A 22,862-nucleotide genomic window follows, 5' to 3' on the forward strand; every position below is an offset into this window, starting at 1 on the left:
GGCTCTGGGGACCCAGGAGTCCCAGGTGTTAGTGCCAGCCCTCTGGTGGGTGGGGCTGTGTCCTGACCTGGCTGGAGTTCAGGGGGCCCTTCAGCAGGCTGCCTGCTAATCGGTGGTGCTGTGTCCCTTCCCAGCTAGCTGCTTGGCCCGGAGCAATCCAAGTCTAGTGCAGACTGGCTGGTGGGTGGGGCCTGGTCCCGGCACTAATAAGCTAAAGGGAGGATTCAGAAATGGCGTTTACCACCACCAGTGTCCTCGTGGCTGGATGAGCTCCCACAAATGGCTGCTGCCAGCGTCTGTGTCCCCAGGGTGAGTCCTAACTGCCTCCTGCTTCTCCGGGATAAGCAAGTGGGTCTAATCCAGCCTCCTTTCAAATTACTGCTTCTGCCCTGGGTCCCGGAAAGTGTGAGATTTTGTGCACACCCTTTAAGTGTGGAGTCTCTTTCCCACAGCCTTCTGGCTCTTCCGAAAGGAAGCCCCACTGGCCTTCAAAGCCAAATGTCCTGGGGGCTCATCTTCCCAGTGCAGAACCCCTGGGCCGGGAAGTCCATTGTGACGCTTGGACTCCTCACTCCTTGGGGAGAACCTCTGCAATTGTGATTATCCTCCGGTTTGTGGGTCACCTATGGGGGTGGGGACTCTGGGCCGCTGGTGCTGATATCTCTGAGGGGACACATTAGGCTGAGTCTAAGGGATGGGGGTGGGATCCTGAGAACTGGAATCCAGCAGCCACTGTCAGGAGCAAGAATCGTTGCTGAGGTGTTGCTGGCAGAAGCAAGAAGCAAGCAGGAAGGAGCAAGCCCTTTTGCTCCTCCAGCCTTCTCTTGTCCCTCAGCGCCTCCCGTTGGCAGAGCTTGCAAAATCAAAGTGTGGTTTGCAGGGTCCCTAACATTACATGGCTGAGAATAAAAAGGTGGATTTGGAACTGACAGACAATGGCTTAATAACCTACTCAGGTCAGTATAATTATTCTGATTTTAACACATGGGGAAACAGAGGCTTAAGGCCACAGTGCTGGGAGAGGCAGAAGTCAGAATTTAAGATCAACTCATTTACTGCCAAACCCCATTTACTTTGGGTTTTTCTAACTGTCAGCTTCGGACATGGTTAATATGCTGAGAAGGCACAGGTGAACATTTTTACTCCACACACACCTACGGTAAACCAGACAGCAGGCAGCTCTTAGAAATAATAGGCAGTGCTTCGCGTGGATATGGTTGTTCAACACAAAGGATAACTCTAAAAATGACTTTTTAAAGAAAGTTAAATTTGGACTTGTACTGAAAAGAAACTTTAGGTGAATGCATTTAAATAGGTTGTTGCTTCTACTTTGCAAACATTATTTAGACAGATTTTTATGGAATTGCAAATGTTCTAAAAAAGCTGGCTTCATGCAGTCAAATCACTATTTGTTATGGTTTATAATTGCATTTTGAAATATAGACTGTACAGGAAGTACAGCTTAAGGATATTTTATTGACATAAGTAAACTTTATTGATACAAATGAATATGCTTATATTACCCAAGAATATGCTATATTACTCATGAAAGCTAGCTTTAGCTGAAATGCTGAGTTCCTATAGTTTGCATAAACCATAAAAAGGATTGAAAAGGATTTTTAAATCATAAATCATAAAAAGGATTTAAGTGAATCCTAAGTTAAATATATCAGAAATTTAATTCAACATAAATTCTAATTGCAGATGTCAAATGTGTGGAATCTATTAGTGTTGAATTTATTGATGCATTTTGAATGTCCTTATTGATGTTTTTCTTTTAAAAGCAATTAATGACTTTTTTTAGTTGGTTTTATATATGTTCTCATTTCATATTGGAAACTCTCCTCTGAGCATCCCTTTTCTCAGCAGCAAAGTGAAAGTATGGCACTGCATTAGTGGTTTTCTCTAGGGCTTCTTAGAAGTAGATTATGGATTGCATAGCTGTTGATTAAGTATAGCCAATTCTTGATTATGTCAGCCACGGGTGAGGGGGTGGGTGAGGGTCGGAGAAGCTTGGACAAAGAGAATGCTTGGGATGGCTCTTGTCCCCAATCCCCACTTCAATTAGGATAGCTCCAGTTTTGTTGGCTTCATATATTAGAGTTTATTTAGAGAAAAATCTAAAAAGCAGTGTGTGAAAACTGATCGACTGTATGATCTGCAAAGCCCTTTGCAGGTGCGACATCACGTTGACACTACATAAATCATCCTGGGCTGCAGCCTCCACACGTCCCCTCTTCAGAGTCCCCTTATTTCCCTCTGAAATGACGCACCTTTGACTGTAGAAGTAAAACAAATTACATTCGATGAACACGAAAACTCTAGAGCCAGTGTGCATTTTGACTGATCCTTGGTCACTAAGAAACATCCCCGCTACATGGCATTCTTGCAGTAGTAAGGGTTATTATTTTTTAAATCTATTTTAATTCTAGATTAAGGTTTTGCGCCATCTGCTGGAAGTATTTATTTTTGCAATACGAGAGAACTGTACATTTATTCTCAGAAGTATCTTTAAAAATATTAATACTTTAAAAAATTGTAAAGTACATGTTTATTACAGGAAATGGATAAGTGTAGAAAATAATAAAATATAATACAAAAATCCGGAGATATCTACTGTCAATAGCTAGCGTTTTTTCTTTATACATACAAGAATATGTTATCATGAGGTTTGGTTTGTGTTTTGTTGGGTTTTTTGTTGAAGTATAGTTGGCTTACAATGTTGTGGTAGTTTCAGGTGTACAGCAAAGTGATTCAGTTATACATGTGAGATATATATATATATTCTTTTCAGACTCTTTTCTGTTATAGTTTATTATAAGATATTGAATATAGTTCCCTGTGCTATACAGTAGTTCCTTGTTGTTTATCTATTTTATATACAGTGTGTATGTGTAGTGTGTATCTGTTAATCCCAAACTCCCAACTTATCCCTCCCCCCCAGTTTCCCCATTGGTAACCATAAGTTTGTTTTCTGTGCCAGTGAGTCTGTTTCTGTTTTTTAAATAAGAAAAACACAAGTTTGAGATCAACACTATGCTGATTTAGGTTACAGCAGTAGTAAAAAGAGAGGACACATTACAGATACGAGATTCTTTGGGAGGGTGTGCTCTCAGGCCCTGTTGTGTGTGAACCTTAAGGTTTGCTTTGCCAATTATGCAAGGCAGGGATCTTACCGTCCAACTTAACTGGGCAGGGTGGGATAGAGATAGGGTTGAGGGAGTGGGTTAGACCCTAGGAAAAGTGCATTATATTGCTCAGATTCCCAGGAAACAGATCCCCAGATTACTATTTCCAGCAGTAAATGTGGCATTGCTCCTTTCTGTTACTGTCCGTGTATTGAACACCAGTGTGCTAGTTGCTGTGACACAGCAACCATAGACTGAAGAAGTCTTATAGATGCTGCTTTGAAGTGAGAGAAGTCTATCATGAGAGATAAGTATGTAGATGATTAACTACAACACAAGCTTGGAGACATAGAAGCAGGGGTGCTTACCCTCATTGGGCAGGGAGACTGGGAAGAAAGCATTAAGTGGGTCCTGGTGGTGGGAGCATTCCTGTCATTTAGGGTCAGGTTAATGAAGGATGCAGTGACAATGAGGCTGGGAAAGTGGACATAGGTCATGTCATCAAAGGCTGAGGATCACAAAGCACCACCAAGTTGTTGGAGGAGGAAAGTGACATGGTGTAAGAGGATTTTAGGAGGACAACCATGGTAGCGACATCTGGAGATACGAAGAAGGACAGAAGGCAGAGAAACCAGGTTAGGATCCCAAGGTGACCTGCTAACTGTGGGGGTCTGAAACAGAGATAAAAATTCCTTATTCAATGTACTTAGGAGACAGAGCACAGTCAGAAAACCACATCCCATGAATAATTACTGCTAAATAAAGTAAAATTTGGACCCAATTGTGAAAGCAATCTGAGAGCGAATGTATGTTTCTGTGGATCACTGACAATAGGCAGAGCCTTCCAAAATGAAGTAGCAGACCCTGAGGGAAACTAGAAACACTTTCCTTGGAATTGAAAGCCTCAGACAGGCTTCCAGCACGTCCCTGGGGCCTGAGTGACAGAGAAAATGGGGCAGAGTTTGGTGGCACACAGACAAGCTACACTTGCTGTTGGAGTGGTAGGATGGGGGAGACAGGGTGGGTGGCAATCAGCCCTGCAGGTACTAGTATTGATCAGTAAAAGAACCAGGGACATTCCAAGCTGAATTGCAAGTCAGGAGCACATGTGAAACCAGAAAGAATGGCCTCCACGCAAAGACCAGAGATTATCAGGAAGGATCAGAATGGAACCTCTGCAAAGGCACTAGGAAGAAAGCAAAACCAAATAACTGATAAAAAATACATAGCAGAACAAATACACCATAAAGCAGAAGAAAATATGAACAAAGTTCTCCATGGAATAAAAAAAATTAGGAAACATTTCCTCTTTGAAACAAGAAATCAAATCAGAGATAGGATTCAGAAGAGAGATGATAAAAGGAGAGAAGAAGAGAAAAAGTAAACTGAGCTGGCTGAGACAAACCTACTGAGATTTATGTCCCCAAATGCTTATATTAGAAAAATAAGGAATCAAAATAAATGAGCTAAGCATACATCTTAAGACAATGGAAAAATAAAATTAAAATATACCCAAAATAGAAGGACATGAGATAGAAAAGAAAGAAAGAGAGAAAGGAAGACAGACAGAAAGAAAGAAAGGGAAGAGAGAGCTTTTCTTTGACAAGATGAGAAACGTTGGGGAAGTAGTAAAACACTAGTACTAGGAATAAAAAGGGAGAGATAACTACAGATGCTGCAGACATAAAAGAAAACTTGATGCTATTATGAAAAAATTTATGTCAATAAGTTTGAAAACTTTGTAGAAATGGTTAAAGTTAAGGTCCTAGAAATATGTGACCTACTAAAACTGTCTCAAGAAGGGGAAAAAAAGATCCCTCTAGATTCTCATTTGGAATCTACTTCTTTAACAGTAAAGTATGTATATCTTTTGTCTTATTAACAAATACAGTTCCATAATATCATTTTAATGGCTACATTGTATTATATAATTTTGTTTGATAATTAAGTCATTAAATTTTTACTCTCCCAACCTAGGAGCTCTATAACCTAGCAGTTATACAAGATGTGAACTTTTGCAATGAGCTTTGTCTTTTCTTAGAAGAAATTCCCCAAAGAGGAATTGCTGGGTCAAAGATGCCTGTTTTAAAGCTTTTGTTACACAACAAATGTCTATAATTTTTTTAAGGTGCGATGGGAAGGCATTCCTGGAAGAAAGAGTAACAGGAACGAATTTAGGTACAGCAAATATGAAATGTGTTCTGAGAATGAAAGAGTTCACGAAGTGCCCTATGATGTTAGTAAATCAATTTAGTAGAGCAATATTAGCATAATATTAATTATGTTCTAGTAATAACAAATAAAATGCTAATAACAAATAATAGTAAATATATAATAATAGTAGTAAATATAATAGTAATATGGTAAAACAACTTAATGTTTTTAAAAAGAAAATTGTTCACCTGTACAAACATGTGCACTTATACTGATCTCTGTTCAGGTAAGAAATTATGTAAAACCATCTTAATGGTTTTCCAAAATGGAGCTGCTGGGGGTCCTGAAGTTGCATAACTGTGCTAATTCTCCTCTCCCTTGCCTTATTTCAACTGCCCACCAACCGCCCTATTTTTGTCATGGTGAATGACATTCATCAGAGTCTATCTAAATACACAGATGCTATTGCAGTGCACTTGGAGTTCAGCCTTACCGTAGCCAGGACAACCCCTCCCACCTCCCACTAGTCTCTTCTCCTCCTACATACAGCTTTTGCTTGGAGCAGCTCCATCCTCCTAGAATACACACCCCACTCCCTCTCTACCTGAGTTTTCCCTGTCCATTTTTTAAGATTAACTCAATTGCCACCTCTCCTTGGGAGCCCTTCTTGATACGTCTCTTCCCACGGAAAACCAGCTGTTCCTCCACTGCCTCCACTGGCCCTGGCAGTGTCCTGAGCACGTGTGATGCACATCTTGTATTTATGTGTTTACATATCTCCTTCTACTAGACTTGAGCTCTTTAAGGAGAAGAACCATGTCTTATTTGTCATTTTATTAGTGCCTACCAATAGAGGTATTTAATCAGTGCTTGCTAAGTGAATGATTTGAAGAGTAGTCGTAATAGATCCCAGTGAGCACCTCCAGTGATGGAGCCACTGGTCCAAGTTCAGATTACCAGCTTCATTCACTTCTGACCCTTCACGGTGTTTCCCACTAGGAAGTTTGTCCTTTCAAAAGCACAACTCACTAGAGCTTCACAATGTAACAGTACCTTAATCAAACAAAAACCCCAGTGAACCTGTAATTCACCAGAGAGTAAGGATTTGTCTCTTTGAGATCTTTCCCGTAGAGGGTTGGATAAGCCCAGTGAGAGCCTGTTCAGTAGCTGCTTAGAAGGCCGCTAATGCATTTAAGAAGTTAAACTAGAGAGTTTCCTACCACAGCCCCTCCCTAGATTTTCATGACTCTCAAAGTCAGTGACTTTTTAATTATTTTATAAGCCACACCCTACATCACATTAAGTTTATTAAGATTATTTGGCTACAAGTAACAAATTTTCTTATATCCCCTTCTTTCTTACATGAGGGTAGTATATACTTTCTTACATGAAGGTTAAATACTCTTTTTACTATGTTATTTTCATTTAATAGTATACTCTGGAAATCACTCTATATCACTTCATAGAGATCTTCTTTATTCTTTTTTCACAGCTGTATAGTACTCTATGTTTATGGTACATGTGGATGTACCATACTTTATTCAACCACTCCCCTGTGTCTGGGTATTCCAGTATTTCACAGTTTAAAAAATACTACAATAAATAAGCTTATGAGGGGTGTTATTTTTAAAGTAACAGTTGACTCTTGAACAATGTGGGGTTTGGGGTGCTGGCCCACTATGATGGCAAAAATCCAAGTATAACTTGCAGTCAGCCCTCCATATCCAGAGTTCCTCTGTGTCTGAGGTTTTTCACAATCCACGGATTCAACCATCAGCAGATTTAACCATCCGTGGCTGGTGTAGTACTGTAGTATTTAATATTGAAAAAAAAATTCCATGTATAAGTGGACCTGTGCAGTTCAAACCCATGTTGTTCAAGGGTCAACCATACAGTGTATGTTACAAATTCATATACAGATAGCTACAAACTGACAAATTAAATTATATAACTCATGAGCATAAAGAATTTTACTCTCCAGGAATTAACAGGTAACTGAGGAATGTTTTAGTATGTGAATCCTTAATTTTTAAAAAGCAACCAATTTTAAATTACATCAACTTAAGGTCTAGAAAACCTGAGAACATCTGAAGAGGAAAAAAAAATTTTTTCTTAGTCAAAGTCACGTCAAAGTGCAATAAATTCAGGACTAGCAAATTTAGCAAGGTATTATTAACTTTAAAAAATACTCTTCCATCTTTTAAAATTATACCGTTATCTTTTTTTAAAATGATGTAAAGTTCCTCTGAAGATTTGCTACTTAAATCATTAGTTTGAAAAGCTATTAGATTTTATTTTTTTTTAGCCAGGGCTCTCCTTCATTTCTTTTTAATTGAGGTATAGTTAACTTACAATGTTGTGTTAGTTTCAAGTGTACAGCAAAGTGATTCAGTGATGCATATATGTATATATATATATATATATATATATATATATATATATGTTGTTTTTCAGATTCTTTTCCATTACAGGGTATTATAAGATATTGAATATAGTTCCCTGTGCTATAAAAAAAAAAAAGGCCATTAGATTTTACTTGAGAAACTTGGAAATAACACAGGAAATTATTTTGCATAATTTATATTCTTTATTTCGCTGTGCTGGGTGGCATGTGGGATCTTAGTTCCACAGCCAGGGATCGAACCTGTGTCCCCTGCATTGGGAGTGCAGAGTCTTAACCGCTGGACCGCCAGGGAAATCCCCTATATTCTTTTCTAAATTGAAGAAATAAGAGGAAGTAATAACTTTCGAACTTGTGGCACATTTATTTCTTAGCACTTAAATTTTTAAAAAAGGTTTTCAGTTGGAACTTTTCTTGGTTGGTCACAATCCTTATCCTTTAGAAGATTTTCCTCCAGTTTTAAGAGGATTACTGCCTTGTATTTGGCCCTTGATATGTTTGTTCTTTCTGTAGCATCTTGTGTGGTAAGATCCGTGAAAAGTACCTTCTCCTGTTAAGTGTGTAAGAATATTATTCAGCCATAAAAAGGAACAAAATTGGGTCATTTGTAGAGACGTGGATGGACCTAGAGACTGTCATACAGAGTAAAGTCAGAAAGAGAAAAAATATCATATATATCGCATATATGTGGAATCTAGAAAAATGGTACAGATGAACCAGTATGCAAGGCAGAAATAGAGACAGATGTAGAGAACAAATGTATGGACACCAAGCGGGGAAAGTGGGCGGTCGGGGTGTGGTGGTGGGATGAATTGGGAGATTGGGATTGACATATATACACAAATATGTATAAAATGGATGACTAATAAGAACCTGCTATATAAAAAAAAATTAATTTTTTTAAAAAAGAACAAGAATAAAGCTAAACGTTGGCCAAAGCCTGTATTTTTGTAAGGTGTGATTGACTGTGGAAAAAGTCTGGTAGGATTTTTACCTGATTCGAGGTTTATCAATCCTTACTTGGCAAGATGGAATTGGCAGTTCTTAAATGGCAAGATGACACATTTTTGATGGGCAGAATTTATCGCGTAATCTCAAAAATATAGCCTTTGCCTAATGGTTTTAAAGTTCAGGTCAAACAGACTTAATTCTGGTACCCCCTTAAGGTTTTGCATCACTGCCAGATGGATTGCAAGCTCTTAAAACTGAAGGTTTTGTTTCCTTTCCTTGTTTTTGCTGCAAAAGTAATTAGGAATGAAATGGCAGTTTTTACCCTATAATTCACAAATGAATGAGGTGGGTATTAACCTGCCTGGGAAGTGGTTTTAATGACTCACAGCACAATAGCTGAGTCCTGGTGGCAGAGGACGGTGATTAGAGGGCTGTAATTTAGAGATTAATATGTCTTAGTCACAGCTTATAAACGTGCTTTAGTTTTCTCCTGGGACAACCCAGTTTTTTCCTAAATGGTTTTTAGTTTAAATGTATAGATGCAATATCGTGTATATTTTTTATATGCAGCACTTACAGTGTAATCTCAAAAACATAGCAGTTACTTAACGGATGTAAAGTTCAGGTCAAATATATTGAATTCCGGCACCACCTTCAGGCTTTGTATCATTGCCTGATGGGTTGGAAGCTCTTGTAACTGACGATTTTGTTTCCTTTCCTTGTTCTTTGCAAGAATACTACATATATGTACCTAAAATGTGTGTGTGGGTGTATACATACTGGGCTATTTACACTGAAGGGTAAAAATAGCCGGGCAGCAATTGGCTGTTAACATTAGTTGAATATCTGAAGTCGAGATACGACACCGAGCAATACAGTCAAATCGTAAACTCTAGATTCATTGCTTATTGCAGGTGCAAGATGGATGAGCAGACGAATGATCATTCCCTGATTTCATATGATTTTACATAGACTCATGGTGGAAGAGAGAGTTAGCAATTACACTCACCTCCCACCCCCTCCGTTTTTCCACCTCTCCTCCTCTCAGCCACTATTACAAGAGTTAAGGAGCACCTCAGGGGCCTTCTGACTTTTCCTCCGGAGGGTTCTATGGTTTCTCAGCAAAACAAAGGAAACAAGGCACTACAGTTTCTCTCTTTGTCCAGTATTCTTCCCTTCTTTGTCAACCGACTTAAAGGTATGTGTACTTTCTCTTTACAGCCCACTGCTTCAGCTTGGCAAGGCAACTCTCATTAAGAAGTAGGCACTAACGAAACTGTGAAAGTCATCATTGGAAAGACGCTCCTTTTCAAATGATGCACTTAAACTTGATTTCCTCCGAGGCTGGTAGAGAGAGAAGAGGCAAAAGCAGGTCACGGAATGTTGATTCTGAATGATATTGCCATATTAATGTGTTGTAGTTAAGAGCAGAAGAAAGTTGGGGTTCTTTTTGTTGCAGGCATGAAACTGAAAACTAAGAAATGAGCATAAAAAGACGTTAGGGATCTAGAAAAAAGGACCTCCACACTTGAAATATGGGATGAGTGGTTTTGAAGTATATTTATCAGGACAATGCTGAATGTATATTTATCAGCATAAGGCTGAAATGGCCCAGGCTGCTGTCTCATAAAAGAATTTTCTTCCTTCTCTGCTTTCCATCCATGGGGCAGAGTAAGCAGACAGGTTTCTGTTTTTTATAATACTTAAAGTTGCAAGGAAGAATTTAAATGCATAATTCAAGAGATCCAGATTATAAGTGAGGTGTGAGTAGAGAGGCCCTCGGGGATGCTGATCTGTAACTGACCCAGAAGAGCCCTGCAGGGGCTTTGGTTTCAGAGCTACCCCAGACTGTAGCCTTCCTGGCGTTAGCAAAAAAAAAAAAAAAACAATGATATGGTTGCATAGCTTATCAGATTCTCTGCTGAGTGCATTTCAAATTATTTTAAATCTATGACAGTGTTTTCACGTTATTTTACATTGAGCCACAGAAGGGTGTGTGTGTGTGTGTGTGTGTGTGTGTGTGTGTGTGTTTTGGCAAATCCAGCAATAAAAGTATTCCTAGGAATCTTTACACACTGCAAATAAAGTTGTTTCTAAAGCATTAACATTGTTTATCTAAAAACACTCTCAAAGGCTTGGGTCAAAATTACTTTTAATTCTTACAGACAAATGGCAGTGGAGATTTTGTTGGAGGTTACGAGTTTTGTGGCTTTGAAAACAGTTGAATCATCTGGGAGGGACCAGCAAGGGAATGATTTAATTGATCACCAGCACAGCAGTTGTTTCTCTTCCAAATATGTCCCTGGTGGGATTTGGCTCACCTGCCAATTATCTCAGTGATCTGTCATTTTTACCAAGGATGGGAACTGAGGCTAGAGACAGAATGAGATTGAAATAGCTTGACTCTCTCCTGCAAGGGCTTTGAATGAAAATATGCGTGTGTGTTTTACTTCTAAATATTTTCTGAGGGGTGTCTGACAGGTAGTGTCTCTGAATAAACCCCTTTATCTGCTACTGAGTAAAAACCAACTTCTGAGCAAGCGTTTAAAGTGAATGCTTTTCCTCTTTTGATAATTTGCTAGTGTCCTTAGGGATCAAAGTAGAAAAAATACTCCACCTTGTGCAAGACACCATCAGCTTACATAAATTCAACCTTACGGTGCTGGAGGCCTCCTGAAGATAAGGGTAAGTGCTTACGGTGTGAGTCATTTTACTGCATTTCCCTGGATGACCTGTGCCTCAGAGTGAGCAGGAAGGTGGGGCTCTGGACCCAGTGCTGTTTCTAGGGTGACCTAGTTCCTGAGGCCTCATAGAATGTGGAACTTGCCAGGGTTCCAGATCTGAGGTTTAAAGGTAAACATAATTCAGCCGTGCTGGCTCCTATATGTGTGTAAGTAAGTCAACTACTTCATCTGATTCCTAACCTGAGAAACTGGAGAAAGGCCTGGCTGTATAGGGCCTTTCCCAGGCAGCATTTTCTGAAGGCATTTTCCAGGGTGACTTTGTCTACGTGTGACTCTCTTCTTTCCGGCTGACTTCCAAATCCAATCCTGAGGTCAGATGTGGCTCATGTGTCTGAGATGGGAACCTTCTTCCCAGCACACTTTGGAGGTGTGTGCTATGACAGAGGAACTGGATGAGGCAAACTTGAGATGATCATCTAAATGCATCTTCCCCTGTTCGTAGTCCAGTCTTCATTTTGAACAAGCTCTGTGGGGCTCAGGTTGATTATATCCCGTCACTTAGCAACAGCCTATGTAGAGATGGAGGTCATCATTAAAATCAGTCTTGAAGCAGTGTAACATCCCCAAAACAGCTTAGTTTGGGAGGTCAGACGAGTCTGGATTTTAAACCCCTGTGGCCTAAATGATCTTTCTGGGCCTCAGTTTTCTCATCTGTAAAATATTCAATAGAAATAACAGTACCTAGTTCAGAGTGTTGCAGTGGAATTAAATGAAATAATATATGTAGAACGGTTAGCAAAGTGCTTGGCACATAGTAGGTGCCTAATAATTAGCATTATTAGCATAATATTTATGAAATATGAATTGAGTACTAACAAAGTAGTAGTTCTAGGGGGGAGATAAAGGTATAAGACTGCTTCCAGAGCTAAATTTCTAATAGAGGGAGGAACTTGCACGTGAGAGTTGAACTAACCACAGAAGGAAGATGAGTGTCGCAGCCAAAATGCACTCCAGTGCTACTCAAAGTTCCTGTTCGTGGTGAATCAAGGTTGGGCCAGATCAGAAATCAGTGAACTGCCTCCTCCAGATAGATAGTCTTGCTCTGGAGAAAAACATCAGCTAAATTATCCAATGTACCCAGTGAAGTGTCTGACATCCATTCTGGCCCAAGCCTGGTGCTAAACTGTTGCCCCCATCCTTGGGCCATACTTTAAGGATGGCTGCTCTTGGAGTCTGTGTTATGTCTGCCACTTGGGGGAGCTGCTTCTCTTTGGGCTAGACTAGATTGTGGATTTTTACAGGCAATCTGACATGTGTTAGGACAAAACAGAGAGCTGGTTAATTTGATGTCATACACTTTGTGTTTCATTAAATGCAATTCCCCAGGATATACCATACTGCTTCCAGCCCTATCCTTGAAAATGAGCATCTTCTACAGCCAGGAGCTGTTGTTTCTCATCACCATGATCAATGAGGTGGCAGCAGTGGGTTCTCCCTGCCTCTTTGCAAGGGTTCTTAATCTTATTTTTGTGTGTCATGGACTCCTTTGGTCAGCTGTTATATCTATGGACCATTTCTCAGGATGATATTTTTTTTCAGAATGATGGTTTTAATCATATAAAATAAAATCTGTAAGGTTACAAGGGAAACCAATTATATTGAAATACACTTACCAAAATGTTAAAAAGAATTTATGATGGTGATATATGTTTTATTATCAACATATCAAATAAGATCTAGCGGCAGGTCTAAGAACTACCATCATTTTGAAGATGAGTGTCAATAACGTTTTGACATATCTACAACAACTGTAATGGGTTAAAAAAACATCAATCAAGGGGCTTCCTTGGTGGCGCAGTGGTTGAGAGTCCGCCTGCCGATGCAGGGGACACGGGTTCGTGCCCCGGGCCGAGAAGATCCCACATGCCGCGGAGCGGCTGGGCCCGTGAGCCATGGCCGCTGAGCCTGCGCGTCCGGAGCCTGTGCTTCGCAACAGGAGAGGCCACAACAGTGGCCCGCGTACCGCAAAAAAAATCGGTCAAAAGTGCTACTCAGACTATTGTGGTTTGTTGTTTGCCTTATAATAAAAGGCACTGCCAGAATTTCAGTTAGAGGTTAGTGAAAATAAATGTGTTCTCTATTCATCCAAGTTCAAGAGCCCCCTGCTTTCCTTCTCTGGTTAAGAACCCCTGCCTGGGAAATGCCAAGCAGGGACAAAAGGGAGTTCTGAACCATTTTATTACTTTTCCTGGGACAGATATTTTGGGTTCCTAGTAAAATCCAATTACAATTTCAGGCCCTGGTGAAACTCTATTATAATTTCCATTTGCTTTATTCAGAATATGAATAAATACGAGTAAGTTTTCCCCCAGATCTATATTTGGAGACCTACATTTCATGAAGGACTTAACCAAAGGCATCCTGGGTGGAGGATTTGCATAAAATATTCATTTCTCCTAATGCAGTTAAATGGATGCTCTTTCAGAAGATTTTCTTGCTTGCAAAGATGATCATAAAGTCATATCTATTCCCATGTGGAAGAAAATTTGTTACATGAAGAAGCTAGAAGGTTTAGGGCCCCGTTGGGGGCAATTTTCTTGAGGAAGCTTCAAACAGAGCCCAAGAGTGAAAGGAATCTTCGAGGATCAGAGTGATGGGGAGGCTTCTTGGAGCAGAGAGATAAACCAGAGTTCAAAGGGGAAGGAATGAGTTAGGTAAGAGATGGGAGGGATGGTAACAGGAGTGGGGCGGTCAGTAGCTTTGGCCCAAGGTAAGGAATGCAGGGAGGTGAGCCTAGACACGTTGCTGGAGTCGGTTTTGATGGACCTTCACTGATACACCAGGGATGTGGGATGTTACTGACAGAGGGGAGTCACAGAAGTCCTTGCATAGGAATACGATAAAGACATTTCTGGTTTAGGAATATCAACATGACCACAATGTTTTGGATAAATTTGGGGTAGGAAGAAATTATGGGCAATAGTTTTAGGATCAGATGGCAAAACTGGATGAAGAAAATTATACCTATCCTAATATCTCCCATAATTGCCTAAGGATAGGATTCACCTGGAGAACTTATTAATTATACAGATCACCACGATTTTCCTCTGCAAATGATAACCCCAGTAGGGCTGGCATTTGACAGGGAATTTATCATTTTTAAAATAGCTCCATGTGATTTTATCTCCAGACAACTTGGAAAATGCTCCCTGGGAATGTGTGGCTGATCAGATGTGAAATTGCATGTGACAGTGTCAAAGCAAAAACTGCGCCAGATCAAGTGAAACAGGCAAAGTAGATTTTATTCAAGGCTATCATAGGGAAGGAAAGCCCGAACTCAGTCTGAGCTCAACTCCACTGAAATAAAAGGTGGGAATAAAATATGAGAGGACTTTATGGGAGAGATTGATCCCTGGGATGTGTTGGGCACATTGAGTAATTCCTGAGCTTGCAAATGTTTTTCTCTGTGATTAGGTCACCTGTGTTTGCTAATTGGCACTCACCATTCCACCAATTAGCAAGTTAGGTTTCTACCTTCCCACAGAGACTGGCAAATAGGAGCCCAGCCTTTCTGGCTGATTACATTTCAAAGGGATGGTTCCTAGCCCTTGAGAAAGACCTTCTGGGGTAATAAAACTGGCTGAGGCTGGGAGAAGATTTACATCTCAATGGAGCAGAGAAAGAATTTACGATGACATGTTTTCTGAAGTAAAGGATCTAAGAAAAGGGAGGTCAAGGCAAAGAGTCAGGAGAAGGCTGAAGTTTAGTCAAACTGAGGGGAACGATAAGCCCATCTTGGTCAAGGGTAAGGTACTACTGCTACTATTACTACTATGACTACTACTACTGCTATCTTTAGGGTGGCTTCTCCCTGATACAGAATGGAAAGGAAGAATCCATGCTAGGAATGGTAGGAAAGAAAAATCAACACGTCTTCCTAACCTCATGTTGGGAACTGGAGCGGAGGATACAGAAGAGTGAACAATCTGTGTCTAGCGGCCCTAGACATAGGGAGAATGGAGAGGCATTGGTGGAATTGGAATTTCCAGTTGGCAGGCAGAGTGGCGGTGCCAGATGAACTGGTCAAGCCTAACGCTCAGGTCCTTTGGTAGAAACAGCACCCTGCACTCAGCACAGGTAGTTGACAAGAGACGGGAGAGGCAGCAGGGCTGCGGAAGCCTCCTCTGGATCGTGGCCCTTTCTGACAGAACACTGCAGAGCAGGCTGGACTGTGCATTTGTGATTGTCAACCTGTGTTAGCTTCACCTGACACACACACACACACACGTACACATCTTGTATGTGTGTGTGTGTATGTATACATATATAGAAGTATTTAAAAGTAAATTACAGAAGGGTAAGCTGTGACAAAGCGAGAGAGAGGCATGGACATATATACACTACCAAATGTAAAATAGATAGCTAGTGGGAAGCAGCTGCACAGCACAGGGAGATCATCTCGGTGCTTTGTGACCACCTGGAGGGGTGGGATAGGGAGGGTGGGAGGGAGGGAGACGCAACAGGGAGGAGATATGGGAGCATATGTGTATGTGTGACTGATTCACTTTGTTATAAGGCAGAAACTGACACACCATTGTAAAGCAATTATACTCTAATAAAGATGTACAAAAAAACCCCTAAATTACAGGCATTTAAGCAGCTGAGTTTTATGGAAAACTAATGACTTCCATTTAGCACAAGTTGTGTTCGAAATTTGTCAGAAAACTTGGTTGAGGAGGTTGGAGCTTTTAGAGGCATCCTGGGCAATGATTTCTGAAAAGGTTATAATGAAACCATGGGAGCGGAGAAGATTTTCACAAAGTTACTGGGGATGTACTACGACATTAACGTATCTTCTTCTCTTTCAAGGGAATAAGTGTAAAGGAGGAAGAACGGAGATCTAAGAATTCCTAGTCCTCTTGGGCAGGAGTGGCTGGTCCCAGGGTTGCCTGCTCCAGTGAGGTCTCTGATGCTAAGAACTGTAAAAGGTATAGTTGATTTGCTCATGGAAGTTGATTTGCTCATGGAACACCAGGCTGAGAAGAGCATCAGTACAGTGTTTTGGGGGAGTCAGATGCAGGATTTAAGAGTGAGTGGTAAAAAAAAAAAGAAGCCAGGGGAGCAAATGGCTTTTCTAGTAAGTCTGGTTTTCAAAGAAAGTAAGATGTAGGGAGAGAGCAGGAAAGTCACAGGAGTAAGTTACTTGGGATATGTGATATTAATGTGTTTTACTTTTTTCCAGTTACTTTTTTTAGTGATCAGAAATGAGTGAACAATCAGAAAAAATCAATTCCACGCAAGAGAGACATGCAGGTCAAAGTTCTCCTGAGAAAAACTGTCAAATCAGACAGAAGCAACTGGTATGGCTCGTGGATACTATGATTCCGTAGTATTTGGGGAGTTCACAACTTGGGGATCTCTGAGATGCCCCAGATTTGGGTGGGAAGGTAGGCCGCATCAGGAATCCACAGGAAGGATCTCTGCTCCTTAGTGCTTCTCCTCGTCTTCACCCCGCTTTCGTGAAGCTGGTCTCATCTTACCTGTCTCCTCTGTGCCTCTCAGTCCCCAGCATCCTGTGCAATAAAATCCTACCCTTGGAGTAGAAAATTTGTAGAGAATATGGTCAAATATTTTTATTTAACAAATCCTTGGGGTTTTTTCCCCATGATATGCTAGTACCTGTTCTAAAGCTTGGTATATGTTAATTCACGTAACCCTTATCACAAGATACTGTTGTTAACCCATTTTGCAAAAGAAGAAACCACGGCTTAGAAGAAGGAGGAACTTGCTCAAAGCACTCCAGTAACAAGTGGCAGAGCCAAGATCTGAACAGAGGCATCTAAACTCTTGCTTTGCTACTGAGAATAATAGTAGATCATGCTAAGTTGTGTTTATTGAGCAGCTATACCTAAATACAGAATCACTTCATAAGGTTGTTTGTAAAACAAACCCATTCACACAAACCAAAATGAAATTTTAAAGAAACATACCTATATTATTTTAGACTAACTAGACTATTATTAAGCTAAAGAAACTGCAGAAAAGCCCGAGATTCTGTTACTAATTTGTTACCTTGAAATTCATACATTGGAAGTTTCCCTTTGATTTCGAAATGTAGTTATTTCATATATGTGTTAGCCTAAGTGTTTGGGGGCCACTCAGATTATTTTCTTCTAAAATCCTTCAGAGGAGCATTCCCTTCACTCCTGACATATGTGCTGTATGTTCAAAATTAATTATCAGAACTGATTGAAGTACCTTTATTGCTTGTCTTTCCAATTAGGCCCCATTTAATTTCGAATTATAAATATCCCAAAACAGAGACTTGTGAAAATTTCCACTAACACGCTATTTTGTCATTAAACCAGATTTTCTTCTTGCAATCTGGCTTTGACTGAGAGGGGATCCTTCAGGTGGCTGCATTCTGCTTCAGAGCCCTGATGGGGTCCACACTCCCAGGGCAGTGAGTGCTGAGATGCCCTAGAGCACTGAAGGGGAGGGTTGTGTGTACTGTGTGTTCTCACTGTGTTTTGAGATACTTTACCTGGGCGGAAGGGCTTTTACTCCCCTGTCATTATCCACCATAAAATGGTAATTCTGACTTTCATCCCCAGCAGATTTGAGAAGCCAAGGGGTGTTTTGCAGGTATAAAGGGAATTCTTCTGTTCCCCCTTGATTGTTTTTTATTTTTTTTATTATACATAGTTTTACACTATGTATTTGTTTATTCATAAAGAATGACCTAATTTGAAAAGTTTTACATCATCTTTTGAAACTTAATCTGATTAAATTAAATTGTTTATTACTCTAGCTAAGACAAGTAAGCTTTCATGCCATTATGGTAAAAGTTACAGAAACTTCATTTTGATGCTGTGTAAAGCAGATAAAATTATCTGGTTCTTACTACTAATATATTTTATTTGTTTATTTGTTTCATAGCAACAGATAGAGCGACAGTTAAAATGCTTGGCATTTCAAAATCCCGGACCACAGGTAGCAGACTTTAATCCTGAAACAAGGCAGCAGAAAAAGAAAGCACGAATGTCAAAGATGAATGAGTATTTTTCTGTAAAGTACAAGTAAGATCATGATTTATTGTATTTAATCTGTGGGATTACAAAATGCATGAATTCTCCTTGACAAAGCAATTAAATGTTGCCACTTTTTTATTATTTAAAAATGCATTTTCTAAAGTACAGTATCACCCCTTATGTCTGGAAGTTAGCAATTTCAAGAAATAGACTATAATCTCCAACTAAGCATCAGTTTTTTTTGTTTTTGTTTTTGTTTTTTTTTGCGGTACGCGGGCAACTGCAGGGGCCCCTCCCGTTGCGGAGCACAGGCTCCGGACTGCGCAGGCTCAGCGGCCATGGCTCACAAGCCTAACCACTCCGCGGCATGTGGGATCTTCGCGGACCGGGGCACAAACCCATGTCCCTTGCATCGGCAGGCGGACTCCCAACCACTGCGCCACCAGGGAAGCCCAGCCATAGGCATCAGTTTTTTAAAAACAGGCTTCAGAAGTCCTTGCACTAGAGTAATGGCTGTAGTAGGAGAGATGATTAAAAGTAAGAAAGATGTGCATTAGAAGGAGAAATAATATAACCATGGGAATGAATTCCAGTATCAGATGGGCAGAGAAGTATCATAAATTCAATTATTGCTAGCACACCAGAGGCATAAATTAAGCAGACCATCAAGGAAAAGGTTGATATATTTGACTACATTAAAATTAAGACTTTATGCCCTTTAAAAGACATTCTGAAAATAATGAGAGACAAATCACAAGGTGGGAGAAGTTATTTATGATCTTAAAGATCAGTATCTAAAATATATATGAATCAATAGGAAAAAGATAAACATCCTAAGAGAAAAACGAACCCAACAATGAACAGGCATTTCATAGAAGAAAAGGCTAGTGAACACTCAGGATGCTAAACCTTATTCATTGGTACAGTATGGGGAAGTGCCCCCCCCGACCAGATGAGCAAAGAGTTCAGTCTTATGATATCACTGTTCATGAAGCTATGGGACATGAATTAGGTGTAAAATAGTACAGCCTCTTTTTTGTTTTTTGTTTTTTTTCCGGTAGGCGGGCCTCTCACTGTTGTGGCCTCTCCCGTTGTGGAGCACAGGTTCCGGACGCGCAGGCTCAGCGGCCATGGCTCACGGGCCCAGCCGCTCCACGGCATGTGGGATCTTCCCGGACCGGGGCATGAACCCGTGTCCCCTGCATCGGCAGGCGGACCCTCAACCACTGTGCCACCAGGGAAGCCCTGTTTTAAAACAGCTTGGCATTACCTATGTACCTTATGACCTAACATATTCACTCCTGGGTGTATATCCTGCAAAAACTCATACATGTACAATAGGAGACATGTTCAAGAAATTCATAGCATCCCTGCAATAGCAAAGAAAATAAAGTAGTAATAATCCAAATGCCCACCCATAATGGAAAAGTTAAGTAGCTGGTATATTTGTACTGTGGAATACATATAGATGTGAAAATATCTGAATACAGCTACATGTGCCACCATGGATGAATCTCAAATCATGATGTCGAATTAAAAAAGCAAATTACAGAAGGGAAAATGCAGTGCGCTTGGAGATACATACACATATGGCATAATGAAAAGTAAAACAAGGAGATGAGTTTTATGATATCAAGGTGTGGTTCCTTTTGGCCGAGTGGAGGGATACAATGGATGGAGCGTGAAGAGGTTGTCAAAGATGTGAAACCTCTTTATTAAGCTGGGATATGTGGAAGTGTGTTTTATTCTTTATCTCTGCATGTATGTTTTGTACACTTTGTGTACCTATGATAGCTCAGAATTATATAGAGTATAGCATCAGATGGGCAGGAAACTGTAAGATTTGTGTCTTGATGTCTGAGTAAAGACAGGGAGTATTTGGGTGAAGGCACAGGGAGAAGGACAGAGTCTGACCTAGGCTCTCTGTTGGCTGCATGACTCCCCATTCCCATAATAGATTTCACACCTCCTTGTCTGTTGACACCTGCATTTCCTGGTGGGTGTAGGAGCTCTCATGCTTCAGATGAAGTGCTTCAAATGTCAATCCTCATCGGAAAGGCTGTCCTGCTACAGTAAGATAATCAGGCAAGTCTGCATAATGATCCTTAACCTTCCCCGCTTTATTGGGAGAGGGAAGAGGATGGAATAGCATTACCTAACAGGAAGGGAAGGAGGTGTTATGCCTGCTTGGGGGCCAAGGGTGCAGAAGGTCGTAACTTCACAGCCTTTTCTGACTTCAACTGGTCCTAATGGATACAGGCTCTACACAGGTACTTTTGTCGTTCTCAGGGTTTCAAGCAGCTCAGTACTGAAGGATTTATTTCAAGATGGTTTGATTTTGAGAAGGTGGCAGAATCCTGGTGAAAGGCTTTCGCTTCCTGGACTTGTAGAGGCCGACAGGGGCAGTGTCGGGGCACAAAGCACGGTGTACTCACTGGTACGGAACTTCCTGCTGTCACTCAGAGTTTATGACACCTTCTGCCCGCCACACTGGGTAAAAAAAACAGAATCAGAAAGGGACAGAAGCAGTGGTATGAGAAGACTGTTAGCAGAGGAATTTTCAGTTTGCTTGTTTTTGTTTTTAATGATGTTGGTATAGTAACGGACAGTTCCAATGCTTCTCTTGAGTCATTCAAAATGTGACTGTATTCACTGTAGTGCTTCTTCTTTTCTCTCTCTTTTTTTTTAATTGAAGTATAGTTGATTTACAATGTTGTGTTAGTTTCAGCTGTATATAGTGCTTTTTCTTAAGAAAGGAAAAATGGATGTAATTTATCGGGGGAAATTCCATCAAGGATGGTTATGTTTTTAAGTAAAAACCTGTAGAAGGAAATTTTAATAGCCTTTAATCAGCTATTCCTCAAAATTTGCTTAGGTGGGATATTACATTCCCCAGCATGCTGGAAAAAACGAAGCCTTACTCTAGGTGACAACCCTGACTGCCTTGGTAATTGGTGCCTATTGACTGAATTTCCCAGGACATGTTGCCTTACAGCATTCTGAAGTGTTGCTGGACCATCTTTAGGGTGCTGCTTCCTCAGAGTAAAGGGAGCCTACCTGGGAAGATTGCTACACAAGAATCTATTCTCAATGTTGAGGAAAACTGCACTGTCCTGTTAGCGTCATTCTTCTCCTTTGCAGAGTTATGAAGAAGTATGACAAAAGCGGCAGGCTCACCTGCAACGATGCTGACCTGTGCGATTGCCTGGAGAAGAACTGCCTGGGCTGCTTCTACCCCTGCCCCAAGTGTAACTCCAACAAGTGTGGCCCTGAATGCCGCTGCAACCGCCGCTGGGTGTACGATGCCATCGTCACTGAGTCTGGGGAGGTCATCAGTGCGCTGCCCTTCAACGTTCCGGACTAGGAGCTGCCCTCGAGGTCTGATCGGTTTCTTCTTTACCTTTAAGGCAACCTCTTTCTCTTGGGTGAATTTTAGGGCTGGGGGAAAATGTTTTAAAAAATGTACTTAAGACTCACGTTCTGCGAAGCCATAGAACAGTATGGAATGGGCCATCCTTCTCTAACCTTCCTGCTGTGACCTCTCAAATTCCTCTCCTTGTAACCCAAGAGAGTGCCCATAGATGGATATCAGCACCGACACCTCCATCACTACTTTGCTCTCAGATTAAAAATCCCTTTCCTCTTTGCTGGTATCTTAGGAAATGGAGTCTGAAGGTCTTCCGAATTCTGTAGCTGGGAGCTTGTCTTGACATAGAACATAGAATCATACATTTATAATAGCTAGTTACCCTTAGAATCTTACACATCACTAGTTCTAAATCAGAATTGGTATTTGGCTTGAAAAAAACAAAACCTTGTGACTTAGCATACCAAGTCTCATTTTTTTATTGCATACCCACAGTCTCATTTTTTTATTATTGATATTTTAATAATATTAAAATGCAATGTAATACTTGGCAATATTTTTATTAAAAACTTGTATTTTATTTATGAAATGGAAACATTAGGACTTGAATATCCTAAAAGCCAGTGGTTTACATTGTTTTTTATTTCAGGATCAGTATTTCAGAATATTTTTTCAAAAGGAGGAAACTTAAGTTATTGTATGAAAGCACATTGTTGTGTGTTGGCTAACTGAGTGCCTTGATACCTAGTTGACTAGATACATGATGTGGTCTTTTTCAATTCTGATACATTGTAGGAGGTTTATAGAAACTTCCACTCAGCCTTCTTTGAATTTGTTTTTATGAGTCCTGTTTACCCTAACTCAGTGGTTCTCATCCTTCAGTGTACATCAGAATCACCTGGAAGACTGGTTGTATGGTAGATTTTTCTGCCCCACCCACAGAGTTTCTGATTAGGTCTGGGGCAGGGGTCAAGGATTTTATTTCCCAGGTGATGTTGATGCCACTGGTGTGGGGACTTGAAATGTTAGTTTTCAGAGTTTATTTTTCTTGCCCAATCAGTTTCAAAAGCACTTATTACTGCACAATCCGCATGCCGGGGAAGGTTCCTGATAATTCTAGACTTGTTACTCGACAGTATGTTTTGG

The 22,862-nt window shown here is 40.5% G+C and overlaps 1 protein-coding gene across 1 annotated transcript; it reads left to right on the forward strand.

Annotated features, from left to right (window-relative positions):
* Positions 1 to 915: 915 nt before the first annotated feature.
* ARL14EPL (ADP ribosylation factor like GTPase 14 effector protein like) lies at positions 916 to 22,153 on the forward strand. The gene is made up of 4 exons (XM_029218172.1): positions 916 to 956; positions 16,574 to 16,678; positions 18,258 to 18,397; positions 21,491 to 22,153. Exons 2-4 carry the CDS (start codon positions 16,583 to 16,585, stop codon positions 21,711 to 21,713), a joined length of 459 nt encoding a protein of 152 aa, XP_029074005.1. The 5' UTR covers positions 916 to 956; positions 16,574 to 16,582; the 3' UTR covers positions 21,714 to 22,153.
* Positions 22,154 to 22,862: the final 709 nt, after the last annotated feature.

The sequence above is a fragment of the Monodon monoceros genome, unplaced genomic scaffold (assembly GCF_005190385.1).
Source record: "Monodon monoceros isolate NGI ecotype Baffin Bay Population unplaced genomic scaffold, NGI_Narwhal_1 Super_Scaffold_12, whole genome shotgun sequence".
NCBI lineage: Eukaryota > Metazoa > Chordata > Mammalia > Artiodactyla > Monodontidae > Monodon > Monodon monoceros.